This window comes from Eurytemora carolleeae, unplaced genomic scaffold (assembly GCF_000591075.1).
Source record: "Eurytemora carolleeae unplaced genomic scaffold, Eaff_2.0 scaffold716, whole genome shotgun sequence".
In the NCBI taxonomy this organism is placed as follows: domain Eukaryota; kingdom Metazoa; phylum Arthropoda; class Copepoda; order Calanoida; family Temoridae; genus Eurytemora; species Eurytemora carolleeae.
Window position 1 is genome coordinate 129,491 of NW_019396641.1, and position 19,826 is coordinate 149,316.

Here is a 19,826-nt window from a genome sequence, read left to right on the forward strand (position 1 = left end):
TAGTCTGGTATACAGGTATAGTCTGTGGTATAAATATATAGTCTGGTACAAAGGTATAGTCTGGTATACAGGTATAGTCTGTGGTATACATATATAGTCTGGTATACAGGTATAGTCTGGTATACAGGTATAGTCTGGTATACAGGTAAAGTCTGGTATACAGGTATAGTCTGCGGTAAACATATATAGTCTGGTATACAGGTATAGTCTAGTATACAGGTATAGTCTGGTATACAGGTATAGTCTGGTATACAGGTATAGTCTGGTATACAGGTATAGTCTGTTATACAGATATAGTCTGGTATACAGGTTTAGTCTGGAATACAGGTATAGTCTGGTATACAGGTATAGTCTGGTATAAAGGTATAGTCTGGTATACAGGTATAGTCTGGTATACAGGCATAGTCTGGTACACAGGTATAGTCTAGTAGACATGTTTAGTCTGGTATAAATGTATAGTCTGGTTTATCGGTGTAGTCTGGTATACATGTATAGTCTAGTATGCAGGCATAGTATGGTATACAGGTACAGTCTAGTATACAGGCGCAGTCTGGTAACAGGTGTAGTCTGGTAAACAGGTGTAGTCTGGTATACAGGTGTAATCTGGTGTATATATAGTCTGGTATACATTTTGGTATACAGGTATAGTCTGTGGTATACATATATAGTCTGGTATAAAGGTTTAGTCTGGTACACAGATATAGTCTGGTATACAGGTATAGTCTGGTATACAGGTATAGTCTGGTATACAGGTATAGTCTGTGGTATACATATATAGTCTGGTATAAAGGTTTAGTCTGGTATACAGATATAGTCTGGTATACAGGTATAGTCTGGTATACAGGTATAGTGTGGTATAAAGGTATAGTCTGGTATACAGGTATAGTCTGGTAGACAGGTATAGTCTGGTATACAGGTATAGTCTGGTAGACATGTTTAGTCTGGTTTAAATGTACAGTTTGGTTTACAGGTGTAGTCTGGTCACCTTATTCTGGTATACATGTGTAGTTTCGTATACATGTTTAATCTGGTGTTCATGTGTAGTCTAGTATACAGTTTGGTATACCTTTGTCTGGTTTTCAAGTATAGTCTGGTATTCATATAGGCAGGTAGACTTTTGTATCATGGTATGCACTACTCTGGTATACATGTGTAATCTGGTCTACCTTAGTCTGGTATGCGGGTGTAATCTGGTATACAGGAATAGTCTGGTATACCCTAGTCTGGTATGCAGGTGTAATCTGGCATAAGGTTTTTCTTGGTCTGGTATACAGGTATAGTCTGGTATAAGGTATAGTCTGGTATACAGGTATAATCTGGTATAAGGTATAGTCTGGCATTCAGGTGTAGTCTGGTATAAAGGTATAGTCTGGTCTACCTTAGTCTGGTATGCATTATTAGTTCCTCTATGATCAAGATCATGACAAAGACAGGCAACTAGGAGACCAAGTACTTCAAGCTCCACCATAAACCTTTCCATCTTTCCTAAATCAAATTCATCAGTTTTAAAGGGACTTTTCTCGTAGTTTCAAGAGACTCTCCATCTGTAATTCCAATAGATATCAGTTTTAAACCTTTTCCATAATCACCGACAGCGAAGAAATCCGCTGTTTTCATTAAACAAATTGGTGTGCGAACTCCAGAAAGTTAGAGTCAGAGATAAGAGAGTTACAGAGATCGATTAACACCTATAATATGCGATAATTTCCACAGCATGTTCTATTGTGTACAAGTACTGTACACGACCAATCAGGAGACATCTGTATTCAGGAATATTTAAGGGGCCTTTGAATAGGAAATGCAAAATCTTTAAAAATATACAATATTCATAAACGTTATTTTTTATGTTTAAAATTGGAGTATTTCTTTAAAAGTTGTAAAACTTAACCCCTGAAAGCAAGAAGTGGCCGTGAGATGTCAGTCAAAAAACATTACATGGAACTGTAGCATGGCGTGCCGGGACACTATAGGCCTGCTCAGCCTATCCACATAGAGTGTATGCGCAGTTGCACAGTCTGTGGTTGGAGTGTAGACTGTGTACATAATGTACAGTGTACACTATACAGTTTACATTTTACAGTGTACAAACTGTAGCGTACAACAATTAGATTATTCGGAAAAAATTGTAAAACATGGTTTTTCAAGCGGAGAGAAGAATGTAAGATATTCTAATATGCTACTCTACAAATAAGAACAAAATAATGTTCAAATTGGTTTCTTTTAACCCTCGTTTACAAATATGCTGGCACGCAAATATACAAGGTTATCCAAAAAGGATGAGCCTGTAAGAGTCTGTAGATGTAATCTGAGGTGACCCCTATTTAAGGAGTTGCATGTCTGTCGGTACGAAGGGGAATAGTCGTTTTTAACAGTGTTGAATCCAGAAAATATCATTCCTTGTTTCTGTTGCAGAAATCCGAAAGTAACTCTTCAGGAATCACATTTGGAAATCTTTGATGAGACTTTAAGAGTGTCTTGAAACTCTTTAAATAAATCACTCTAAACGTTAATCTTGGTTTCTCCCTTTAATGTAAACCAGTATATTTGGAAGAAAAAACATAAGTTTACTGCAGCTGCAAGGAACCTTAGTTAAATTCGTCTCTGAAGTCTCAACCTTTGTGGGTTACCATGCACGAGCCGTAATCTTTAAACCTTCTCAACAGGAAATATATTCTTGTTTTCTATTCGGGCTCCTTTAAACCTTCTCAACAGGAAATATATTCTTGCTTTCTATTTGGGCTCCTTTAAACCTTCTCAACAGGAAATATATTCTTGTTTTCTATTCGGGCTCCTTTAAACCTTCTCAACAGGAAATATATTCTTGGTTTTCTATTCGGGCTCCTTTAAACCTTCTCAACAGGAAATATATTCTTGTATTCGGGCTCCTTTATACAAGTTACTAATCAATTGTTGAGACATGAGAAAAGGAATGCAATTGACAGAATTCAACACGGTTTAAGAAAGAAAAATGACAATATCTTCCACATTGATCCTTATTCAAATTTGTTAAGAGTTGTGTTGTAAATCCGAATTGTATTTTTAAATTGGGAGGCAGTAAAATTTCATTGACAGTCCCTTTAAATTGAGAATTCTTGTTTTTTTTCTAACTTTCTACTTTATCCCATCTTTATTCTAAATTTCTGGCATCAAGCTGGAATGGTTTCCCAATATACATGATTCAGCAGTATTTCATTATTCCTCCTAGACATGTCACAAAATCAGATTTAGGGATGGGCACTGAGGTTTAAAAAAATTAAAATGTTATCGAAAAATGATATTGAAGGTATGTAGATTGTTATCAACGGTACGTCCTTAACGGTCATTAACGAATGCACGTTCATTGAAGGTTTTTAAGAAAGGTACGCTCACCATAGCTTTGTTCACGTAACGACGATTAAAAAATTAAAACTACTTTTTCGTTTTTTTATTAAAAACAATTCTTTTCTTTTTCCTTTTTTTCTATGTCCACATACCTGTATGTGTGCACACACTTATGATAACACTATTCTATTTGAAACTCAAACAACAACTTGAAAATGAGATTAGTTCACGACAAAACTTTTTCTTTTCTGTTAATCCTCTTAGAAAATATAAATACAAAGAACTTCCAAGCCTTCTTTTCTCTGCAAAACTCATAACTTTGTATTAAGAAAAAAATATTTTTAATTTGACAAAGTAGACATTCATTCATAATTAGTCTAATGTAATATAACTGAATTTTCTGAATATTTTTCTGATTAAATCAATTTAATCATTTCAAATGACCTTCCTTTTTTAGAAGGCAATCTTAAAGTGTATAATTTGGACAATTTCCCCCATTGATGCGGGATTCAATTTCTACAATTGAAAATAGTTAATTTCAGATAGAAGATTATTGATCTCATTTTTATTTTTGAACAAGCTTTTAAGGGTACTATTGTGAATCAGACAAATGAACAGTCCCTTATATTCAATAAAATTTAAAGTGTAATAATTAAAAAGTTTTATTACCTGTTTTCAGCATTGTAAACATAGTTTGGCAGACATTGAGACCATGCCTCCAATTGTGGTATTTGACAGGTCTGTAGTTTTTCTTTACACTTAGAGCCCATCTACATAGAACCTGAAACAGTTGAATTTCAGCCAGAATTTTTTTTTCGTAATTTCGCAAAGTTTGCGTATTTTTTTTGTATTTTAGCGCGAAAATGATCGTGTTTACTAGGAAGAAGCTAAAATTTCCATATTAACACTTTTGATGCGCAAAGGAATTGAGTTTTTGCAACAAACACAAACTTTCTAATCCCTAATGGTGTAATCTTTTGATCAAACTTAGATTATTTGATCTTATAGAATTCATAGTTTAGTATATCTTAGTTTGTAGCAAAGACTCAATTCCTTTTGGTATATGCAAATGACATACAAATTTACATTAATATCTTTGTTAAATTTTTATTTTTCCATACTGTTGTTAACCTAATTATTATGCCCATTAGATTTATTAGAAATCATTGGTAAACTTTTTTCCCACAAAATGCAGGCATTTATATGGTGCAGTTTGTTTTGCTTTGACTGGATTCAAATATAAGGAGTGCTTGTTGGTTTTTTTTTAACATTTTCGAAATACTATAAAATACCTTTATATTTGAATCTGCAGGTCAAATCAAAACAATAGCCCAACCCTCACTGTACAGTGTTGGAAGAAACAGTTTTTTCTTAAAGATTGCAATCAGGGGGCGGAAACGTCATGTGTCTGGACCAAAAAAGTGTGTGTTAGTTTAAAGTACCAAAGGTGTACTGTGTCTGTAGGTATATTATAGAGTTCATACGAATCTCGGTATTTGTACAGTCTAGGAGAGTACATTTGTTTATTGTTAATTGTTTACTTAAAAATAAGTTTAATATACTTGTAGTATATTATTTATATATTTAAGTCAACACTATAAGCCAAATGTCCATGCAAAGAATATAACTTGATTAAAGTTTACAATAATAAATATAGTCGTTATTCAAGTTTAATTATAATTGACAACATTGTTCTGCAATTTCCTTGACTGTAATCATGTTGTGTGTCTGTACCAAAAGTGTGTGTGCCAGTTTAAAGTACTGGTCTGCAAAGCAGTACCAAAAGAGTGTGCGTGTGTAATACCGAACTCGTCTGCAAAGCAGGCTTTCTCATGCCAGACCAGCGCCATTTCCTTTCCTTTTATTCCTATTCGCTGATTGCAATATTGGTTTAATTCAGCTGGTTTAGTCAACAGTACAAAACAAATTTGCTATCATGTAATGCCGGAAAATCCAATAAACACATGAAAGCCTAGGTATTGGAAGAGAAATCAGATAATCTCAAAGTGAATTGCGGCATTAGTGCGCTAAATACATTTCCAATATATATACCTATTCTTAGATTTTGGTAAATACATTAAAAGAATATATATATATATATATCTACATTACAATAACAAAGGATTTACAAAATTGTGTGCACACAACTATTTCTTTGTAGTTAGAGTACAAATGCATCCTGCATTGCAATAACTTTTTTTTTGCAGTTAGTATTATAGAGGCTGCAATTAGTAAAAACTGAATCTACATTTTACAAGATTTTTTAGAGCACTGTTAACAAAGAAACTGCAATCTGCTAAGAATTCGGAGCCCCTAAACTACAACAAATTTTTTGACGGTTTTTAACTATTGTGACATTGACAGTAGCAGACGCTGTAGATTATTTTATTAGGAATGTACAGACCTTTGGTTACAATTTAGTTATTACTATTTAGTATTCAGAGGAGCAAATTAATACAGTACTTTGTAAAATAGTGGGGAAATTTAATTTTTGAGTGAAAATTTATCCGTAATGCAGTTTTTAGAAGAAGTCCTGGCAATTTAAAATCATCTCATTCAACCTTTTATCTCTGTTTTTGGCTTGAAATTCGCGCAAAAGATAAACACTAGATTTTTAGAGAGGTTAAAATCCATGAACATTCTGATAACTATCTTGACTGTCAGGTTATCATGGTATTTGACGTCTATGAACTTGTAGCTGTCCAACAAAAACTCCTCAGCCTACAATTTTTGGAAACATTTAAACATTTAATTTAGTTTAAAACTGGATTAAACCATTATTTTAAACTTTTTAGTTGAAAAGATTAGACCTGTAACTTAATGGTTAGGGTGCTATGGAGGCTTGAAAACAGTTCAATGGCTTTTGAATAAATTTATTTTAGATCTGTAGCAAAATTAGTGAAAAAGTTATTAACTGTTTTGGATTTTGTTTTGAAACACCGTCTTCCGCTTTTTGCTAAATTTTTCACAACTTTGAAGTTGAAAAAGTGAAGAAATTTGACCGATTTTAAGTAAAACCGACCCCCCCCCTCCTTCGTGATAGGGTTAACATTACTCAAATAAACCTAGGCTAGACTGGAGTCTGACAGGGTTACTCAGATAAAATAAATTATTGTAAATCTGGTTTGTAACTCTATAAATAGAGAACACTTGAAGTTGAAAGTTCAAGTATTAGACAACTTATTGAATATTGTGAATAGCAATGATAACTTGTAAACTTGTAAAACTATTCAATTTACCAAAACATTAACATTAGTTATCGGAATTATTTAAAACATCTGTACACAACATTCAGCAAGTTTTTACATAAATTATATAAATTATATCAAGGATAAAGAAAGTCATCTTTAAGTCTTGTCATATTTGTGATAACTGTGTGTCATCCTGTAAATATTGCTTGTTTAGAATATTTATTTTGATTTGACATTTCTCTTCTCATGTTTTTGTTGTGATTTAAGGTTCTTTTCCTTTTCAGGAAGAGAACTATTTTATACTAGCTTGGGAACCCAGCGCTGCCAAGGTTACTAAAAGTTACTGACCCGCTGTTTAGCCGCACTTAAACGATTTTACCGGGAAACTAAATTTTCGCCATTAAAATCGATCCCCTCAACTTGGAATCGCCAAACCAAAAAAAATTCCAGTGGGACAAATAAACAGACAGACAAACAGAGATTATAACTTTATATATATATATAGATAGATTAACCCTATCTATGCTGGGTTACTTGAAAACCAGGATATGCTCTAAATCCCATGTTTGATGTCCAAATATGACAAATGATAAATCATTGGAAAGCTCTTGTGCTCTACTCTGAGAATCTGCAAAAAAATTGCAAAATTTGCAAAAATTGAATTTTTTATCGCGAAATCCAGTTATATAGTAAAAATGTTTGCAAAAAAAATTTTTCCAAAAATGAAAAATTATACATTTTTGATAAGCCCTTGACCATGCCATTTAAAATATGCAAAAAAATTTGCAAAATTCTAAATAACCTGATTTTTAATCAAGAAAAACTAAAAATGTGCAAATTTCCTTTGACAGGTTGTTTGCAAAAAAATTGCAATTTTTTTCGCAAAACTTGTGCAATTCGTTTCCTCATGTCAAAGGCTTTCCAAAAAGCTAAATTTTATCAAAATCTGACAAGTGGAAGTGGGTCAAAACAAATATTTAGTTTGTTACAGAAAAAGCAGTCATTCAGACAGTGTGCCTGAGGACTCAGGCAGTTAGTATTTAACCCCGGTTTTAGGCCTGAAGAGAGGGCTTTGGGTATGAAGCAAAAAGTCAGAAAATTTCAACAGCCTCAGACCAATACTTTTTGAGTTATGTAAAAAAAAACTACATGGGGGGGTCAAATTGACCCCCCCCCCCCAGCAGGAATAGGGTTAACTGTGTAACATATAGTGGAAAACTAAATAATTGTTTTCAAACTTGAAGATGGAAAATAGAATTCTCACAAAACTTTTTTGCCACAAATTATAATTTTAAATTTTCTAATCCCCATTTTTCATTTTCACCTAATGGGTATAAACTTTTGATATTTCAAACTATTTGATCTAACAGAATTCATTGATTGAAATATTAAACGTATACGGCAATGCTATAAGAAACTTAGAATTTGTGGCAAGAACTCAGTAATTTCATAGGGACTGATTAAATTCTGTAGATATTGCAGTTTTGCCATCTCCTCTAAAGGAAGACTTTAATTTTAAATGACTATTAAATAAAAATAAATTATTCCTGTTTCAAAACCATACCTTTTACAATTTTTTCTTAGCAATAATAAGGAAGATTTTGTCTTTTGTCAATTGTCTTTTTTTTCGGTAGCAGAAATCTGCAAGCCACTTTTACGGAAACTATCAATGAAGAAATAAGAATATCTTCGTTATTTTTGTTGAGAGGAAGGTTTAATGGTTTTCATTGTAAGTTGAGCATTAAGTTACGTTGAGAGTTCCTTTCAGAAAATTGTTTAAAATATCGTTTAGTTGTCATGGGTCAGGTACAGTACAGTACAGTACAGTACAGTACAGTACAGTACAGTACAGTACAGTACAGTACAGTACAGTACAGTACAGTACAGTATGGGTCAGGTGAATGAAAATCATTAGTTTTGGTGCTTTGCTGGCAAAACTTTTCAGTTAATGCTCATACTTTATTCATTGAAAGTGGTGATCAGCAAAAGGGGGAGAGATGGGGGGATGGATACAATGTTAAAAACTGTAAGATAACAAACAATCCTTCCAGCACAGTGTTTCTTAAAGTAAACTAAATGAAAGACAACATAGAAATTTGTAAGAAAAAATTCAAAAAAGATTGATCATCATTTTTTAAAATTCTTTCTGAAGCTTTTTTTTATTTTGACAGTTTAAGAACAAGTTTAGCTTTTTATGTTTTATTCAAAGCTTCTATATTTTGATTTTGGATATATTAAATTCTTTAAAATTTTCAGTAGTTTTTAAATATTTACATGTGTTTGTCATCATATTTCTAAACCTACAGGGATTTTGCATATTTTCGAATATGAAGATTGTAGACTCTTTTTTCGAATCCCTATAATCGTTGTAACCTTATGGCGTAAACCATTGATATTTTGACTAAAACCATTTGATCTTATTGAATTTATAATTTGAAATATCAAATGTCTACGACATCTGATGATTATTTGGACAAAATATTTGAATACACCTAAATAAATCCACCAACGTGGAACTCTGGTGATAACCAGAGAAACTGTGGAATAGGAAGACGACATTAAAGCAAAACTTATTCCTATTTTATAGTGTTACAAAGTAAAAAGTTTTATTAGTAACTTATAAAATGATAAATCACTTAATATGTGAAATGGGTCTGTTTGCACTGCACAATTGATGTGTTTCATGTTCTATTGGACTATTTAATGTCATAACTTGAGTCTGAAAGTCGTCTTGCTATTGTAGAATTTCCTTCTTCTTACTGTATTTACAGAACAATAAAATACAAGTACAGAAATTAGAGAAATCGTTTTTGTAATTTTATTTCTTAAACATAAAATGTTTTTTCTCTAGAAAGGATTTATTTGTTGTTATTCTCCACAAAACAACTGTATTTTTCTATATTTATTACAAATATTTCGACGCAATTTTGTTCTGAAAATGTTTCTTTCCATTTGATTAAATGAAATACAAATCTTGATATGAAAAAAGTTTCACCCAAATAAAAGTTAGAATCTCTAAAATTATTTTTACCTTAGGTATTGGTTCCCTTGATAGAGATATAGCATCATCGTTGCTAGCTGTAGCATGGTAGGATAGACAGTCCAGGGCTACTTTCTAAACATATATTCATGTAGCATGGTAGGATAGACAGTCCAGTGCTACTTTCTAAACATATATATTCATGTAGCATGGTAGGATAGACAGTCCAGGGCTACTTTCTAAACATATATTCATGTAGCATGGTAGGATAGACAGTCCAGTGCTACTTTCTAAACATATATTCATGTAGCATGGTACGATAGACAGTCCAGTGATACTTTCTAAACATATATGTTCATGTAGCATGGTAGGATAGGCATTCCAGTGCTACTTTTTAAACATATATATTCATGTAGCATGGTAGGATAGACAGTCCAGTGCTACTTTCTAAACATAAATATTCATGTAGCATGGTAGGATAGACAATCCAGTGCTACTTTCTTAACATATATATTCATGTAGCATGGTAGGATAGGCAGTCTCAGTGATACTTTCTAAACATATATCCATGTAGCATGTTTGAATAGACAGTCCAGTGCTACTTTTTAAACATATATTCATGTAGCATGGTAGGATAGGCAGTCCAGTTCTACTTTCTAAACATATATATATACAAGTAGCCTGGTAGGATAGACAGTCCAGTGCTACTTTCTAAACATATATATTCATGTAGCATTATAGGATAGACAGTCCAGTGCTACTTTCTAAACATATATCCATGTAGCATGGTAGGATAGACAGTCCAGTGCTACTTTCTGAACATATATATAAACAAGTAGCATGGTAGGATAGACAGTCCCAGTGCTATTATCTAAACATAAATACATACAAGTAGCATGGTAGGATAGGCAGTCCCAGTGCAACTTTCTTAACCTATATGCAGCACGGTAGGATAGAAGGTTCTTAATGGGACTTAGAGCGTAATTTCGAGTGCAAAGAATGGGATATCCTTAATCCCGATGGGTTAATTAATCTGGAGATTAATAACAGGAGGAGAACAAGTATTATTTAATCTCTAGATTAAGAAAAAGAGGGAATCAAGCATTAATCCCTATAGCCACCATTCAAAAGTTCCCAGCTCAGATGTTTTCCTACAGTAGAAATTCGCAAGTCACTTTTGTGAAGAATCCACAATTGAAAATAATCAGATTTCAAAATTATAAACATTGGTGTATTTAATTTATACAATTAATCAGACACAGCTTTTAAAGGTATTGTTGTCATTTGAGCATTGCCATCTTTGAATGAAGGGTCGCATATCGAATTACGCTTACGTTCCTTTTAACTTCGGTTTTACAAACAATTGATTATCGGTTATTTCTGGCGCCAAGATATTAAATTAAAGAATAGTAAGAATCTGAAATATGTGTCAAAATGCATTTTTCCCTTGACTACAATGGATTAGAATGTGTAGATCTAAAAGAGAAAAACAGAAAACAGATGTGTGACCAGAAAAAAAAGATTCAATCCAGAGTTCAGAAAAAATTAAGATGCAAGACGATACAGAGTTCAGAAAAAAAGAGAGCAAGATATTTAGCAATTTTAAATTGATGGCTCAGAAAAAAAAGCAAGATCATTCAAAAAAAGTTCTTACTTGTAACAGGGCAAACTACAAGGACATTCAACAAAATTCTTTCTTTTTATTTTCAAAATTGCCAAAGTATGATTGAAAAATGGACCAACAAGAAAAAATTGAAGAACAAGAAACATAGAAATCTCAAATATTTCTATCTGATATCATATGAATATTCAAAAATATTGTAAAATTTAAATAAAATAAATTATTAAAGTTAAAAAATTATCGGTTTCCTTTTGTTGGGTATTTTCAAATTACTTTTTATTAGATTATTTGCAACATTTTGAAAAGATAATAAATTTCTTCAATTCTAAAATTCTATCCTATTCATCCTTCCTCAAAAGAAACATTTTTACCATTCTAATTTGTAAAGGCTATTACAGGATTTTGTCTTCCTAACTTGACTAAATTGTGAAATAGAAATAGAGCTCGAAAATGTTAAATGAAGTAAATATTTGAAAAGAAAGATGTAGGAGCTCTACTCTGCCATTTGGAATTTTAAATTCTAGAATTTAGAATTTAGAATACAAAGCTTCGAGGAACATGCTTTTCTCAAATTTGTCAAGTTTTAGAATGGAAAACTTTGATTTGAAATAATTGTAAACATGTTTTGAATTTTTGAAGCATTCGGCTGTCAACTTTTTTTCTGGACAAGCAAGCAAAAACAAAAGTTTACATGGTTCAAAAAATTGTAAAAAGTGTTGAGTTTGGAGACGGGCCCGTTTGGCTTTTTTTCATTACATTTATTTATTGTTATTTCTTTTTTTTCAATCGAAAAACATTAATTTCGTTTGTTCTCAAAATTATCGTTTACTCCTGAAGGATCGTGTAGTAAAATCGTTTATTCTGTAAAATTGTATGTTCAATGAAATCGTTTGTTCAGTAAACAAATTATTATTTTTTTCAAAACAAAACGATTGGTTTTTCAAAATCTTTCGGAAAATTTGTTTGCTCAATAAAAATTATTGTTGTTGCATGATTGCTCGAACGAACGATTTTCAAACAAAATCTTTTTTCCTTTCTTTGAACAATCCAAGCCGTTTGTCCATCATTAGTTTTTTTTCTGAGCTATCGTTCACTAAATATTCAGTTTGTTTTAAAATACGGTATTAAGTGAAGAGAAGGCGACAGGGGTTAGGGAGGGAAAGGGGATCAGGGTTCAGGGAGGGGAAGGAGAGAGGGTTTAGGGAGGGTAAAGGGAGAGGGTTCAGGGAGGGAAAGGAGAGAGGTTTCAGGGAGGGGAAAGAGAGAGGAATCAGAGAGGGCCGGGATTGGCCAGGTTAAGTGAGGGGAAGGAGAAAGGGTTCAGGGAGGGTCGGTATTGGACAGGTTAAGTGAGGGGAAGGAGAGAGGGTTCAGAGAGGGCCAAGATTGGACAGGTTAAGTGAGGTGAAGGAGAGAGCGTTCAGGGAGGGGAAGGAGAGAGGGTTCAGGGAGGGCCGGGATTGGACAGGTTAAGTGAGGGGAAGGAGAGAGGGTTCAGGGAGGGGAAGGAGAAAGGTTTCAGGGAGGGCTGGGATTGGACAGGTTAAGTGTGGGGAAGGAGAGAGGGTTCAGGGAGGGCCAGGATTGGACAGGTTAAGTGAAGTGAAGGGGACTGCTGGGAAGAAACAAAATAAAGTAAGGTGAAGGGAGGGGAGGGATGGTAGTAAAAGCATGTATAAAAATGGGGTGAAAGGGAGATGGGGGTTAAACCGTAAATTGTAGTTTATGGAAAAATTGTTATATATAATAAATATTTATTTTAATACCTGTTTAGCCATAAGCTTGTAGGCACTCTCATACATTTTTGTATTATGAATTCCAATTCCACAGAAGATGGCAAATGCTTCAAACATTGAAATATCCGTGTCATCAAACTGCTTCCCATTCAACTACAAATTTTCTATGTACTAATGTAGATACTTTTAAATTTGTTATATGTTGGAAAAAGTTAATAATAAACACGGAAATTTCGATTTAATTTTTTGAAACTCATTTAAAAGTATACCCCCCCCCCCTTTTTAAAGTTTTTTAAAGTGTTTTCAGTTTACACAAGCCGGTTAAACACATGTTTTTTATCTGTTGATAATTTACAATATGTTAAAAAGTGGCAGAAAATGAAGACGTTGGTATTACATAAATTGTATACGAGTATGATTTTTTTTAAATGGGTCAACAGACATATTTTCGAGTTACACTCCATTCATAGAGTTAGATTCACAACGGTACCCTTTTTAACCTTTGTCTTATCAAGGGTACATTAATCGCCCATGTTTTCCAGAATGAAACACGATAGTTTTCAGTTTTGACTTAATGTGCAGAAAAATTTGGGGAAATAGCCAGAATTTGACACTTTATAAATTTTAATTGGTTCATTGAAAAAGGTTTAAAAGGTTTATTTTCAACATATCACTTTATAAATGAAGGGTCTCTTTAATTCCATTTAAGAAACAATTTTTTGAGATCTTGGAGGGGATGGTTTATACGTTAACTAAATCTGTGCTATTAGTCTAACTCTAGTATTAGAGATCTGGTGAGGGGTTTATGCGTAAACTAAATCTGTGCTATTAGTCTAACTCTAGTATTAGAGATCTGGTGAGGGGTTTATAAGTAAACTGAATCTGTGCTATTAGTCTAACTCTAGTATTACCTTATTTATAAGCTGAGCTACTCCTATTACAGTCCTCTGTCCGTTGTATATCGGTAAACTAAACCAACAGATTCAAACACAAACGAAAAATATATATATTTTTTGAAATATTGATAGTCATTCAACACACTAGTTTTCTAATCCCTAAAAAATTGTCGAGCGTAAACCTCGGATATTTTAACCCTATTTAGCCTGACGTCTGGGTTCCCCCCCCCCCCCCCTCTATTTTAACCCTATTTAGCCTGACGTCTGGTTACCCCCCCCCCTCTATTTTCTTATTGTGATACAAATCTATAACATTTGATATGTTTTTGCAAAGCTCTCATGGACTCTTCTTCAAAAATCTGCAAATTTATGACAAATTTGCAAAAATCCAAATATTTATTGCAGAATCTAGTTATTAAGAAGAAAAAAAATTGCTCAAATTGCAACAGATTTTACATTTTTGAAAAGCCCTTGACACAGCAAATTCAAATATGCAAATGTGCAAATTCCCTTGATGGCATCTGTGCAAAAATCTGTGCAAAATTTCTTTGCAAAAATTGTGCAATCCAAAGAGCTGTAAAATGTTGAAATCCTATGACTGGAAGTAGGTCTAATTATAGACTTAGTCTGGCATAGGTAAAATAAGGCATTTAAGCAGTATGCCTGAGGACTAAAGCAGTAGGTATAACAGCCCAGCTTTTAGCCTTACATGAGGAGCATGTGTTAGAAAAACCAGAAAATTTGAGCTTCTATCTCAAATATTTTTTGAGTTATCACAAAAAAAGCCGAAAAGGGTTAAACTTTGACTATTAAATCGTATTATATTATATTTACAATATTCCGTCTCCCCTTTTATTTTCCAACCAAACTCATATTTTCATTATATTTGTTAAAATTTCTAAATATAAAGAAATAAAAAAAATTTAAACAATGTTTTGATTCTTTGAGAACAATCCGACCAAAGATTTGTAAGCAAAATAAAAATAAATTCTTTCATCGTTTTATGATTTTACTATCTTTAAGTTAAAAAAGTTTACTTTTCAAGTTTCACTACGTTAACATGGTGAGATTCTATTTCTATTTTGGAAAAATAATAACATTGAAAGCCCCGAATGCAGTACAAAACTTTAATCTAAGGTGGCAATTTATATCATGGAGATTAGATTTTTAAGACGTTTAGTCATGGCTGTAAATAAGATTAGATACTCTGGATGCGCTCCAATGTATCTAAATGTCGTCTTTTTGCAATGAACACTCTAAACCCTCAAATGATGGCACGGCACGCAAAATCTATTTAAGATAAGCAGTGACGTTTTATGCGGATTTAGAGTGTTCATTGCTATAAGGTCGTCTTTACCTACATCGCAGCGCATCCTGATTCCAGAGTATATAACTTTAATTATACAACCTTGCGTTTAATTTAATCAGTTTGTAAATGAACCAAGTCTATTTTTTTTAAGTAAAAGGTTTAACTATTAAACTTACACAAGAGGGGGTGGGGGGCACCAAGTATAAAAATAAAACATAAATATAAAAATGAATGTGTGTTAATGAAATGTTCCTAAGCATGCTTTTAGGTGTAAAACCATCTTCTTCCTGCTCTAGCTCTTCACCACACCAGTCCTTCACGCTTCCAAGGTTCAAAACCTGGAGTAGTATCATTATTATTATTGTTATCATTGTCATCATTTTTACAATGTTTACTATTATACTCATTATTATTATATTTATTACAATTATTATAATTATTAATATAATCACTGTAATTATTATCATAATTATTATTATCATTATTACAATTATCATTGTCATTATTATCTTTAAAATGTAGAATATTTCTAACCGCTATTTAATATTCTTTACATGTGCTTATTTAATTGGTATTTCCATTTTGCAAAATATTTCTAATATTAGACGTTGAAACAGGTTGTGTATGAAACTAGAGCATTTTTTGGAGAATGAATATTTAACCACATCATGCTATATTTGTTCATATTTTGAGTTTGAAATAAATCTGAATAATAATACTTTACAAGGGAAAAAATAAGCCAATACCACAGAATGTTAAGAAACTGAACACTTCAGACAAGTGTAACCTTTTAAAGGTTTCCACCATCAGGTTACAAAGATGCAGTGATAGGAAAATTTGAGATTCATTATGTTTGTTTCTCCACTATGTATGTAAAGCCATATATTCAAACAAGAAAATGTCCGCAGTGTTGAATACTGGTATAGGGATTAAATACAGCTTTGTTAAACATAGAACTCTAGAACTCTAGAACTTTAGAACTCTAGAACTCTAGAAATCTAGAACTATAGAACTCTAGCTGGAATACAGCATCACAGAAAACTTCTACCAATCAAATAGATTATAAAATACAATAGGTGGCAACAGAGAAATGGACCAATTGTACACGACATCACAAGTGTCAAATATAACATGGAAAACGAAATTTTCTCACATTAGTTGACATGATTTCCAAGATTAAATAAAAAAACTGCAAAACAGAAAAAAGAACACAAAAATTTGCACTTATTTTACTGTAAGATAAGCACTTTATTCTAAAATTTTCACTATTATTGATGATATTGTCGGACACAAAAACTAAGTTGACACTTGTGACGTAGGAAAACAGCTGTACTGAGAGTGTACAAATTCTATCATACTAGAATCTATTTGCTACCAACCATAAATTTAATAATCATTTAATAAATCTTTTTTATTTGATGTTGCTTTAAAGCAAATATAGTTTTACCAGCTTGGCTCTAAATCATCTTATTAAGTTAAAAAGGTCTGTGCACACTACACAGTCGCTGTGTTTCATGTTAACAGGACTAGTTAAAATCATAATTTGATTATAATAATAATCTTCATAGTTTACAGTTTAATGGTTGCAATAATTCAGCAGATTGTCCTAATCATAATTTGATTATAATAATCATCTTCATAGTTTACAGTTTAATGGTTGCAATGATTCAGCAAATTGTATTAATCATAATTTTCATCATCATAATCACAGTAATTTTTTCTCTTTAATCAATTACCTCTAAGTTTGCAGCAACATGTTTCGCTATATCCAACCTCCTTGTCTCTCCAAATCTAAAAGTAAATATTTTTTTATATTTATAAATACATTTTTCACAAAATAACTGAATAAAGATTTAATTATATTTAACATAGTTATAACCATGGACAAAGGAATTAAGTTTTTGCCACAACCTAAATACCAATATCTTTGCAAACCAATGTTGTAGACCTTTGATATTTCAAATTATAAATTCTGTTATTTATAATAATAAAATTTTGAATTATCAATGGTTTACTAAGGTTTGTGGTAATTTGTGGCAAAATCTCATTTCCTTTGATAATTCTTATTTCTAATTCAGCCAAATGAAATAAGTTTTTAAAAGTTAAATCCCAAAACTTGTGGTAGTTGGGATAGAACACGTTTATGAAAATGTACGAATCATTCTCTAAAAGACGGAGAAACCCAATCATTTTTAAGTACTAACTTACCCAGTCTATTTTGTAGAGAAAAAAAATCCGGGAAGCTTAAAATTTTCTCGCAGATTCTTTATAGACATTCAGCTCACGTCAATTGGATAGTGTTAGTAATCCTTATGTTCAAGGATAATTTGGGGATAATTTTCCAAGAAAAGCTTACTTTACATAAAAATGTTTACAAACTTTTTATTTATAAATATTTTTGTTTACTTTACTCTGTTTACCAATCTAGTGAGTAGGAATGAATAAAAAGCTTTTTTAATATTGCATCAAGAGCATTAATAATTGAAAATATCAAAGTGCTTTTTGGGACCTTCATGACACACATAAGATAAGCAGAAGCATTAATAGTTAATTGAACTTACACAGTAAGTGATGTTAATGCAAAAGGATTTTTCTGTTAGAAATTCAATATTTTGGATTACAAAATAAACAATAAAAGATTTGTAACTGGGGTTGACACTTTTGTATGGTTTCATCTTAACCTACAATATTCGCAGTGGAAACTTTTAATTTGAAGAGATTTAGTCCTTATCGGAGTATCTGTGTTATGAGCTAAATCATCTTTAAAGATCTCAAAAAAAATCAACCCTTTCAGGAATGGTTAGCATTAAAACATTTCAAACCTCGTTTTAAGAACATAGAAATGTAGTATTCCCAACTGTAAAATCAGAGTTTGTGGCAAAAACTCAATTCCTATATCTTAATGCTTCTATTTTACAAGATTCTAGCTTACTTTGAACACTGTAGAACTCTGACTGAGTTCTCACACTCCGTCATTTCATAAGCAACATCAAACACCAGGAGGTCCTCCTTCATCTGAGCAGACCCAAGGCTCTCACTATCCGTCTAAACAATATATAACATCAAACACCAGCAGATCCTCCTTCATCAGAGCAGACCCTAGGCTCTCACTATCCCCAAATCAATATATGACATCAAACACCAGAAGGTCCTCCTACATCAGAGCAGATCCTAGACTCTCACTATTTTCTAATCATATGAAATCAAACACCAAAAGGTCCTCCTTCATTTGAGCAGTCCATAGGATCTCAATGTACATCTAAACAATACATGAAATCAAACACCAGAAGATCCTCCTTCATCAGAGCAGACCTGAGGCTCTCATTGTTCGTCTAAACATCAAACACTAGCTGATCCTTCTTCATTGACGCAGACTCTAGGCACTCACTGTCCCTCTAAACAATATACAACATCAAACACCAGCAAGTCCTCCTTCAGTAATGCAGATCTTGGGCTCTCACTGTCCATCTAAACAGTATAACATGAAACACCAGGATATCCTCCTTTATCCTCAACTGCACGTTTAAACATTATATAATACCAAACACCAGCTGAAGCTTCATTATTTGGGCAGACCCTAGGCTCTCACTGTCGGTTTAAACAATATACAACATTAAACACCAGCAAGTCCTCCTTCATTGGTGCAGATCCAAACCTCTCACTTTCCGTCTAAACAATAAATAACAAGAAACACCAGGAGGTCATCCTTCATTGGAGCAGATCCTAGGCTTTCACTGTCCATCTAAACAATATAACATCAACTGCAAATATAAACAATATATAATAACAAACACCAGCTGAAGCTTCTTCATTGAAGCAGACCCTAGACTCTCACTGTCGGTTTAAACAATATATGACATTAAACACTAGCAAGTCCTCCTTCATTGAAGCAGACCCTAGCCTCTCACTGTCCATATAAACAATATAAAATCTATCACCAGGATATCCTCCTTCATGGGAGCACACCCTAGTATCTCACTGTCAGTCTAAACAATATACAACATTAAACGCCAGCAAGTCCTCCTTCATTGAAGCAGACCCTAGGCTCTCACTGTCCACATAAGCAATATATCATCCATCACCAGGATATCCTCCTTCATGGGATCAGACCCTAGTATCTCACTGTCAGTCTAAACAATATATAACATTCAACACCAGCAAGTCCTCCTTCATTTGAGCAGACCCTAAGCTCTCACTATCCATCTAAACAATATAAAACATTAAGCACCAGCAAATCCTTTTTCATTGGTGCTGATCTAAAGCTCTCACTTTCCGTCTAAACAATATACGACATCAAACACCAGGATATCCTCCTTCATTAGAGCAGACCCTATATAAACAATATATAGTCATAGTATATAAAGTAAATTAACAGAATTTATCTCTATATTTGAAGAAAGTAACACTTGTCCCATTTTTATTCAAATAAGAGTTTAGAAATTGGAGTTATTTATTTAAGTTTTAGATTTACTTCCCCTTAAGTAAAGAGCTGAAGATGACCAAAACACTGATGTGAAATTAGTACACAACAAATTCTATAATTCCTTCCTTTAGATTTCCATAAATCTATTTTAATCTATATAATAAAATGACATTTAATCATATGCCAAATGGCTGGACTGATTGGGCTGAACTTTTTTGTGGACACTCATGGGTGGTGGTGGTGGTGGGGGGGGTTGGTGCTGTAGGCTAATCGATTTTTTCAAAATTTTATTTTTTTCAAAGTCCTTCTTAAATCTAGTCCTTTGTATACTCCATAGATATACAGCTAA

General features: G+C 32.8%; 1 protein-coding gene across 1 annotated transcript in view; it reads right to left on the reverse strand.

Moving 5' to 3' along the window:
• LOC111706753 (cGMP-specific 3',5'-cyclic phosphodiesterase) overlaps window positions 1–19,826 on the reverse strand; it is a gene marked incomplete at its 5' end in the record, with an annotated part of 60,545 nt that overhangs the window by 13,457 nt on the left and 27,262 nt on the right. The window contains 9 exons of the mRNA XM_023479678.1: window positions 1,379–1,485; window positions 3,991–4,208; window positions 5,927–6,042; window positions 9,544–9,627; window positions 12,880–13,002; window positions 13,761–13,818; window positions 15,307–15,392; window positions 16,791–16,845; window positions 17,987–18,099. Coding sequence (XP_023335446.1) covers window positions 1,379–1,485; window positions 3,991–4,208; window positions 5,927–6,042; window positions 9,544–9,627; window positions 12,880–13,002; window positions 13,761–13,818; window positions 15,307–15,392; window positions 16,791–16,845; window positions 17,987–18,099 — 960 coding nt within the window. The remainder of the gene's footprint in view (window positions 1–1,378; window positions 1,486–3,990; window positions 4,209–5,926; window positions 6,043–9,543; window positions 9,628–12,879; window positions 13,003–13,760; window positions 13,819–15,306; window positions 15,393–16,790; window positions 16,846–17,986; window positions 18,100–19,826) is intronic.